We start from the raw sequence: 10624 nt of genomic DNA on the forward strand, positions 1-10624 counted from the left end.
TATATATATATATATATATATATATATATTAATGCTACAGAAATTACAAATTATACTGCTTTATAGCGAAGTGCAAGGAGAAGACAGATCAGAGAGGGCGACTTTAATATTTCTGCGTAGGATGCCCTGCAGTGTATTATGAACCCTTCCATTGGGAATAGGCTTGATCTTTCCACTGATCTCCAGCGTTCTCATTTAGTTTCTTATAAGACGAGGTGGAGGCCAGTGCCGCAGTTTCCACTCTCATGAAAACGAACGCCTTTGCTTGTGCCCAGTACTTCTGCCCACCTGCCGAGGGTGAAAAAAAGACACAAAGAAGCACATTTACCTCATCTGTCCCTGGTGTTTTGGATGTTGCCCTCCAGAAGCTAAAGTAGTTCCGCGCTGCGCCTCTCACAGAATCGACTAAAAAGAGCTTGTAAGCATTATGAACATAATGGACTTTAATGAGCATCGAACGCCTATTATTCGAATGTACGCCAAAGATTTTTTGGGCTGTAATGCTATCAGAGATAAAACAAAGATTGCATGAAAATTGTCCCTGAGTTTTATTGAATGGTTAATCAGGCAAGTAATCAATTAAGCGCATGATTGCTTTTGATTTTAATAGCCCTACAGTATATGAAGAGGGCCTATTTTGGCCTTTGCTGCTAACTGTTAGGCATAGCTGTAATTAGACTCAGCATGTCCTCATTTAAGGAAGGTCTGTAAGTAATTAGTATCTAATTCCATTGTATCCGTAATAAGGAGAGATGGCATTGTCTTTAAGTGGAAATCACTAAAAGGCTGTTTCCCCCTAGCCAGTTTAGCTTTAAATATTATCCGGGGGTCACTAAATTTAATAAACCCAATCTTCAGGAGGTTTTGGGGGTTTGATCGATGTCTTACCATGTTGTTCTTCCTTGCTTCATATCTAGGGAATACATTCACGCTCGCTTCCGAAACAGATGCAGTCTTCCGACGTACAGTACCAGGGGGACTATTTGAATGAATTTTAATGAATATTTGAATTTATCTTAATTGATAGATCCCGATGCTTTGGTCACAAAGGGATATGCCAGTAATAATTAATGGGGGAACGTTTGTTCATAGCACACATGCTAATGCTAAAGGTTGAGTATTCTCTTTGGTTCTCTCTCTTGTCTTGTAGTTGCTCACAAGGGGACTTTGTGACACACACAGCGTGGCTGAACAGATCAAGTATACTGTATGCTGGAGAGGATAAGTGGTCCGTGGACCCCCGGGTGAGTTTGGTTACTCTGAACCAGGATGAGTTCACCATCAAAATTGAGGATGTGGACTTGACGGACGAGGGCCAATACATCTGTGCAGTGCAGACTAGCAGTAGACCCCGAACCACATCCGTGCACATCATCGTTCAAGGTGAGTTTGGAGTTTTCAGATGTGTCACGGTGTAGAGTGCTAAGAGGGTAAAAGCTTTCATATGCTGTTGATTTATTTTTTACTTCATCCAAAAATACTTTCATCCTTTACTTATTCTCCTGTCATTACGTATGGCTTTCTATCTTCTTTCTGAATGAAAAAATATTGCAGAATATCAAGAGTGCTGTTTTCTATAATGGGGATTGGAGCTGTGAAACTCAAAAATGACAAACGGGACCATAAAAGTGAAACAAAAGTAGTCCACAAATTCTGTGCTGTATTTCTAGTCTTCTGAAGTCATACAAGAATAAATAGCATTTGAAAACATAGACAAACCACTGTTTGAAATAGTCAAACTTGACGCAGTGCATCCTGATTATAATTTAACTGAACTTTAAGATAATCATTTAACCATTTAGATAACCATTTAAATTTTGGTCTTTAATTCACATAAAGCTATCTTAAAGGGGTCATAGGATGCTACATGCACTTTTACAAGTTGTTTGAACTGAAATGTGTGTTGGCAGTGTGTGTACACAACCACCCTATAATGATAAAAATCCACCCAGTGGTTTTTTTTTTATCTGGTTAAATGTTTTCCTCTTTCTCAAATCGAGATCAACAGAAGAAGTGAGTATGTTTTGTAATGAATCTTTGCAAATTGCCTTTCCTAATAATGTGCTAATTAGCAAGTTTCACGATGAATGCGGCTAAAGTGAACAGTCTCTCTGAGAGCAGCTCGGAAGAGAGGGGCGGGGTCAGCATAGCTCATTAACATTTAAAGGAAAATGCTACAAAAACGGCTTGATCTGAAAAGAGCTGTTTTTGACAGGGTAAAAAAAGGTGTTTTTTACACTACCATTGAGAAATTTTAACCAAACTATGTTACAGACTTTTCATTAAGACCCTAAAGAATCATATCAACTTGTGGAAAATGGGCATCCTATGACCCCTTTAAGACTTCAAACGAAATGAAATATCGCACATAAGTTATACCGACCACTTTTATGGTGCGCTTTTGTCACTTTCAGAGCTTGACAGCTCCATTTCCCATTATAACAAGTAAAGGTGCGGTCATATTAGTGAAATTTTTGCAAGCAAAACGATCTATTGTCTGTTGTCAGTAGTGTAGCAATGAAGCACTGCTCACACTGAAGTCTCTTTCAAGCCAAGCAGCTTTCTGTTGGTTATAATTTGACCTACTTTAACCCATTGTGAAATGTGTGTTTGAAAATCTTTCAAAATTTCTGTTGAAATTCCCTGCGTGGATTCCTATTGAAAAAAAATGCACAGTGATACATATGACCGCACCTGAATACTCTGGATATTCTACAATATTTATTTTGTATTTCCTGTAAGAAAGAAAGTCTCGTCAAGTTTTGTAATAACTATGAGAGTGAGAAAATAATGACAGAATTTTTAATTTTTAGGTGAATTATCCCTTTAATATGCTTGTGCATGTTTGTGTACACATGCTAGATATGCAGTCTATGTTTGTACAGGTATAATAGCATTTTTAGAGAGGCCATTTTTCAGTATCGGTTAGAAACACCTTGAACTCCAGTTACGATATTGGGTATTTTAATGAAGTGGATAATTATGTAATTAATGCTGATTGTGTAAAACCTTAGGGTGCATTTTTTTGCTCCTGATTTGTGGGTCCAGTGTTAATATGATTGATGGCAGTGTCATTCCTGTGCATCGATGCAGTAAGTCATAACAGTTTCGACCGGAGGTACTGTACACTGACTAGAGATTTAGAGCACAGCATGTCACCACTGTAGAATTCCAGCTTTCATTGCAAAACTCATTCAGTAATATTGTGGGAATTTGGGATAATCTTTTTTGGTAGTTAATTTTAAATTCCAGCACTATTTCTCCATTGAATGAATAATGACTGCAGAAAGGAACTGGGGAAAAAGTTATTCTAAATTGCACTGGTATAAACATTAACGGTGGCCGTGATTTTTCCAGAAGTGGTCCTGGATCAGCATCCTTCAACATGGATATAGATATAGAAATGGGGTGTATGGATGGGGTGGGCTGGTATTCAGAGGCAGGATAGCCAATCAAGAGCCACAGACATGAATAGAATGGGAAAGCTGGGTAACATTCTCCTGGTATAACAGTTTATAATATGATCTTGGCTTATCCACCTTATAAGTTTATAATTTTCCTCAGATTTTAGAGAATGTTTTTCCTGGGCCAACAAAATATTTGCACTTGGCAGACTCATAGTTATAGTGGATCCTAACCAACATGATCAGAAAAATGTGTTAAAGTGAATGTTCAGTCATACTACATGACAGAAGGATCCTTTGACTGTGTACCCATCAGGCTTTGTTCACAAATTTTCCCCTCTATGGTATGTATTATATTGTAATTCTCTAATATTTTTCCATAACTTTTTTGACATAGAGTTAGTCTTAATACGAAACCAAACCAAACTAAAACAAAACAAACAAACAAACAAGGTTGCCACAACTCAGTACCACAATGGAAATTGGTCATACAAGTTAATAAGAACTACTACTTTTCCCTCCAACTAAATGCTTATTTTCTGAATCCATATATTCACACACTTGAATCAGCATTTTTTGTTTTTTAATTGTTTTTAAAGTCCCAGCTCATCTTCACTGTTAAAGTCAGTTTTGCACTTCTTTCTGGTAGTTGTTCATGCAGGAAGCATAAATCATGCTTTATGCACAAATACATTACATTAAACACTTCCAAATAAATATATAACTCTTAGAATATACTGTAATTAATTCCATTATTGATGAAAATTTCCATTGAGGAAATGCATTACTTTCATTCCATTGTGCTACAGAATTTGCATATGGCAACATATTTTTTGCATTTACTGCAAAATGATTTTAAACAAAATCGATCTGTGAATACAATAATCTATTTAACTTATGCATTCTACATATTATTGGTTATATGTTTCTTCTTTTAATTCCAAAAAATGCAACGTGTTGTAGTTTTTGTCCTGAAAGGCAAGAAAGTGAAGAAAAAGTACCAATGAGTTCCACAGACCAATGAGAAGAAAATAACTCTGAATGGGTTCAGGGAGGTCTAGTTATTAACTTTTGGCTAATGGTTCAGACCTGGATTTGTGTTAGTTTATTTGCTGCAGTTGAATCTTTGTTTGTCGCAATTAGCCTCACTGACACATGGTTCTGAAAGAGTCTTTGATCTATAAAGGAAGAACCGCACGTTGGGTTAGATGAGTTCATACTTGCATCAGTGGAGAAGACTGCACAAGACATCATCAATTAAACCCAACGTGAGATCAAAGAATGGGCAGAATTTGGGGAAGAGCTGTATGAAATATCTCTCTCACATCTCTGAAAATTGTATGAGTGGTGTTTGCTGAGCCAAGCATCACTGTTGCTCAGTGAATGTAGGATTTGAACACATGGATTACTGTGACCTCATCCTGCACTGGTTTCTGTTTCAGACATGAATTGAGAATAAGAAGATTCAGTTAACGCCGAATGTGCACTTGGATGGTTAGATACATGATGGGCTAGTATAAAAAACTAAAATAACTTAAGGTCTTTCCAGCATTAAGGTAATCCTGCTTTTTTTTTTTAATAATCTTGTCTCAGTTACAAATTTGACTGGTAAATGATAAAGAATGATAGCCCCTTTTGTATTGCATTGCATTGCATATAACAGATTGATAAAAAGACATGCTATTTATGACTGGATGTAACTTTTGATACTTCGCCGTAAAAGAGGCTCTCCGATTGACTTTGCCCTATCAGTGCGGCTCCCATGAAAAAAATAGTGAAGACCACTGCTCTAAAGAATAAGGATTGCTTGGGGTGTAGATTTGCAATATGACCTTTCAGATATAGAATGGAGCCAAATATGTGTTAAAGTCCAGAATTTGTCAATTAATACTAGATTTAAGCTGATTCAATACAACTGGGTAATGCATACTTATGTCACCCCTGACAACACTAATTTCCTCAATTATCTCTAAACCAAAATCAGTGACCTCTGAAATATGTACTTTGGGCTTATTTCCTGTAAGTTTATCATTATCAGGTTATCATGCTAAAATGATTGATATTTGTCCAGTTCTTGCAAGACGTTTAGTAGCATTTTACTGGAAGAACATAGAAGGTCCATCCATTGATCATTGGTTGAAGGATCTGGCACATTATATTGCATTGGAAAGAATAGCATACAGTATAAAACGCAAACTAAAGGACTACCATAAAATGTGGAATCTGTTTATACAGTTTCTGGAAAATAACCAAATATTGACACAGGCAATGTTAAATACCTCTCACTCTACTGATTGGTATGTGTAAATATGTTGCGCTTTTGTATTTGAAAATATGTGGATATGTCTGTCTTAGCCCTTGTATAATAACTTCTTTACCTCATGTTACAGTATCAAACTATCACATGCAATATTACATCAAGCACTTCCAGTTAGCATCAACACATTGTTTTGCTTTTGCATTCCCTATAGCACAATTGGCCAGTTCAAGTCAGAGCATTTAGCAGATCCAAGTCATCTGCCCTGTTGCCTTGGCAACGTAGTTCCGGAAAATACTGCCTTGATTGAGAGAGTGAAGAGATGTTACGATACGGAGGTCAGATTCTGCACAATTCCTGGACACAACAATGCATCGACAGAAATACAAGCGTAACCCAACAGTTACCAAACAACATAGAGAGCGCTGGACAGAATCATGGGACGCCTGATTGGGGTGCATGGCTGTAACCTCGGCTGGTGGCAGACAGAAAGAGAAAGGGGAAAATGTGTGAAAGCCCTCAGCTGCTCCCTGTCTTTACAGTGTAAACTACACATTTGAATAGAGATCCAATTTGATGCTCAGCATGCAGAGTCACAGCCGCGCACTTCAAATTTATCGGGAGAAATGACTTGGTAATAGCCTGAATAAGCAGGTATTATGTAAACACTGGGAGTGGTTTCGCGAACACCTGCTTGTGACAAACAGCGTCAAACTCAAGCGCCGTCACGAATACAAATAAAGGATAGGGTTCGTCTGTCTCAGTGCCTGTGTTTATCACTAGAGGGCAGATATTTACAGCTGCACTACTCTGTGCTGACCTTGACTATGAGCTGGCTTGTTAAAAGAGACATCATCAACTATATATATATATATATGGCTTTTTTGCACATTTACTGTACATTGGCTGTCATAGTAAGGACCAAGGGTTAAGGTGCAAGATGGGAAAGAGAGACACATAATAGTTTTCCAAAGTTACTAGCCACTGAGCATTTTCACTGGCCAGAATTTTGTTGTTGGGAAATTATGCTAAATATTATTAAAGTTGAAAAAAAAAAAAACACACAAGAAACAAATGACAAATCATCTTTGTCTTTTCACCACCGTATGCCCTACAATCAGCCTTTAAACCATTTTTTTTTAAAGGAGTGAGTCAAAAGTATCAATTATTAAATTAATTAAAATATGTACATAGGCCTATATCTTACTGTCTTATTTGTTTAGATTTTTAGAAGGCATAGTAGGGCATATTAGCTATCCACCAGTTCACATTTACAATTCTACGTGTTTGCTGCTTAAAAATATTTGTTGATTTCTGCATTGGTCTGAATAAAAACAGCACACGGGCTGAGTGAAAATGCAAATTCATTCTCTGACAGCAGGTGGTGTGTTTGGAATGGCAGAAATATAGCGGTTTCCCTAGTAATGGCTGTACACAAAGCAGCTGCGGTCATAAATGCTACTTTATCAGATAAAATAAAAATGGCATCGAAATTTTTCTGAAGATGGTCGATTCCCTTCAGAAATATATTCATATAAAAAACACCCACGCCACATTTTAACTTTGAAACGTGCAGTGCTTATATTTATTCAGTGAAATCATAGCCTTTTGAAGTTTAATCCAGCCATATTGTCATTCTTTTCTTTCTTTCAAGAGTTAAGACCTCTTGAAATTAATATTAAAGTACTAAATAATAAATAATTTTCTTGTACCATTTAAGACGTTTAAGTCTTTTTATGGCCTTTAATTTGATACAACTAAATTTAAGACTTTTTTAAGGACCCGCGGAAACCCTGGTTCAACCCGCCAAAGTGGCTAGTGGGAGTGACTGTGTTACATACCACTACTGAAATCAACTCACATTTGGTGGGTTGGCGGGTGTTAATGTCAAGCCCTGGAGACATATATGCAATGTTTTAATAAAGTATTCTTATCCCAACACCTGACATAACAACTTATAGCAAAACAAATGTCCAAATCCAGTTTGAACCAAAAAAGATTAAAATAATCTAAAAAAGATTGGCAGTTGCTCCAAATATAGCAAATGTTATATCATGGAAACTTGAATTTGTTAAGTTCAGTCAAGACTTAAAATAAGTAAATGAATTCAACTTGAAAAAGCCATGCAATCTTTTTCCTTTATTTATTTATTTGTTTTTTGTTATAAGATCTTCGTACACAGTTTTTTTTATACAGTGTGTCTACCATGTATTCCACTAAGTTCCCTCAAGTTGTGAATCTCCAAATAGTGGTGTGCATCTAATGTCTCTGTGCTCTCTCTCTGAACGTGTGAAGGCCTTCGGCGTGCCCTGACTCCAGTGTCCTTATGCTTAATAACCACAGGCAGTTGGGTGCCTTGGTCACAGCAGTCATACTGCAAACACGTTAAGTTATTAAAATCACGTGGAGATGCTTGAATGTGCCCCTGCCATTTCTGAAGCCTTTGGGGTTTAATGGTATTTATGGGTCCTCTAACAAAGTGTAATGTGATAACATGAATAATTACATGTAACTAGAGCCTCCAGACAGGTCAGAGCATTAAGAAGACACTTCAAGCTGTTTCTGTTTATTAATGAGCTTCAGGTATCAGAAGCCAAGATCTGCCTCTAATGTAATTACTAAACTACCTTTTAATATTAATGTTCGAGTACAAATTGTCTTAAATAATTTATATAATCTCCTATGTTATTGTTTTTGAATTGTGGCTGTGAATCAGTTAACAACGTTAAATTAATAAATTACAAAATATGCAGGTTAGTTTACCAAATTAGCCATATATATCAATATCTTCTTTAACATTATGTGAAGATGTTGCATTATTGTGGCAGAGGCTTTAGAAAGTAGGCCTAATATTTAAACATTTCAGCTAAATGATATTATGTTGCTGCTTGCACTTTTCATGACACTTATGTGAAATGTGAGTGGCGGTAAAAGTGTGTTCAGGTTTATCAGAAACAGGCAAATTTTATTACGTTGGTTGTTGTACATATCACAGTGAAATTTCTGGAGAGTGAAGCTAAAAGGTTCATGCTCATGCATCGTGTTTGAAAAAAAAAAAATATTGTTTACACTAAACCCTAAAGCTAACTGATAGTTTTAACAAAGGCAAAACACCAAAGTGTATTAGTTACAAATCATGCACTATAGTAAAAGTGTTTTGAGGTAATAATGCAAAAGTAAGTCTTTATTAATTGATAATCTGCTGATTTAATCATAATTTGTGTGAAAAGGAATAACATGTATTGGTGTTTTACTAGTGTTCATTTCAGCTGGAAACTGCAGAGAATTTTATCTTTAGGTACATTTTTGGAGTTTGGGTAGATGCATGTTTTTTTCCAAATGAGCCAATGTTGTAGTTTTTAAAATAAATAATCACTCTAAATTAATATGGTAAATTGCCAGCCATATCTTATAGAGAGTGGGAATGTGAAATCACCATGACAGTGAGATTGTGCTGTAACTTTCCGGGGGTTGAATCATGACGTACCACAGAGTTTTATTAGGAAGTCCTATTAAACATCAGCGTTATTTTCATCTGTATGTTTGATTTTTTTTCAGTCTCTCTTCAAACAGTCTTTTTCTCTGCCTATCTGTCTGTCTCTCTAATACCATAACACATTATCATCTGAATGTTATTTAAATGAAAACACCTTGATTTCAGTCTCAAAATACTAGAAGCGTTCTGTATTTACTGTTTTTCCGCACAACCATTAATTTATGTTCTCCGGCACATCGTGTCAGTGTGGGAGGGAACTGTGCTATGATCATGTTTGCAGAGGCGAACCGTGTTAACACCAAAACTAATTCATGCTAATCAAAATAGCTGTGCTCCAGAGGTCTTACTCAGAATACCAGGCAAGCCATCATATTTCCCTCCATGCAGTTGTTGATGTATAATAAGTTCAAGGAGAAACAAAGCCAACTCCTCCTAATCTTCATAAAGCTGGTCTGAGCTGCCACTGCTATCCACATTTATGAGGGGAAAGACTGCAGTTGCCTTGCGGCTGTTGGCTGCAATGGCGCTCTCAAAATGTCTTCCTGCAGATGTAGCATATCAGACACACTCACCGTAGCATCTTTCTTAGAAAAAATCTGTTGGCCTCAGCCTGATGTCATTATAGATTGGTTACTTCGCTATTTTTATTGGATAAATTGGTCACTAACTTAGATCATCCTTGCCAAATTCTGCCAAATGTGAAGTGTGTATTTTTTTTTCATGTTGGAATACTTTCTCTATCCCTGCATAAAATGCTCAGACAGCTATCAGAAAATTGTTGGATTTAAAGAGTTTCCCGACAACAGCAAATCTGGTTCAACCAATAGCGTGGGTTTAGGGGTAGGACTGTCTGTTTGCCTGACCAATGACATAAGGGTGGACGATATGACCAAAATCTTATATCAAGATATGAGTAATTTTATTTCACGTTAATGCTATCACAATTTTTGTCACCAATTTCGATATCATATCAAAAACTAATACTTGCCTAATTAACGTAAGTTATAAAAAAAGTTCTCTAGCTCAGTGTTTCCCAACCGGGGTAGCCGTCTGTCGAGAGCAGGGGTGCCGTGTAAAAAAAATATTTTTTTTATATTTTTAAATTGCTAAAATGTTCAAAAAAAGCATCTATTAATAATAATAGCTTTCTAGGACTAAACATTATTTGGATAATTTGTATAAAAAAAATAAAAATGTTAAATATCTTAACCCTACTGTTAGACCTACCTGAAAAACTAAAAAGCAATTTATTTAATTCGAAGGCCTGTCGTTAATTTTTATTTGTGCTATCATTATTAATTTCTTTATTTGTTCTTAGTTTATTATTGACTGCTTACTTGTCATTTTTATTCAATTCAAAGTTTGAAATCAAGCTATCTCGTGCTACTGCACCAAAATTACCCCACTGTAAAATCAAAAATACACTGAGTGAGCAAAAATTTGTGAGATAGTTTAAGTTATAATGGT

At 36.2% G+C, this 10624-nt stretch overlaps 1 protein-coding gene across 1 annotated transcript in view; it reads left to right on the top strand.

Moving 5' to 3' along the window:
* Nucleotides 1-10624, top strand: part of LOC107691688 (opioid-binding protein/cell adhesion molecule homolog) — a 44985-nt gene that overhangs the window by 6253 nt on the left and 28108 nt on the right. The window contains exon 2 of the mRNA XM_016490468.1: nt 1151-1383. Within this exon, the coding sequence (XP_016345954.1) occupies nt 1151-1383 (233 nt within the window). The remainder of the gene's footprint in view (nt 1-1150; nt 1384-10624) is intronic.

The sequence above is a fragment of the Sinocyclocheilus anshuiensis genome, unplaced genomic scaffold (genome assembly GCF_001515605.1).
Source record: "Sinocyclocheilus anshuiensis isolate Anshui unplaced genomic scaffold, SAMN03320099.WGS_v1.1 scaffold186, whole genome shotgun sequence".
Taxonomy (NCBI): Eukaryota; Metazoa; Chordata; class Actinopteri; order Cypriniformes; family Cyprinidae; genus Sinocyclocheilus; species Sinocyclocheilus anshuiensis.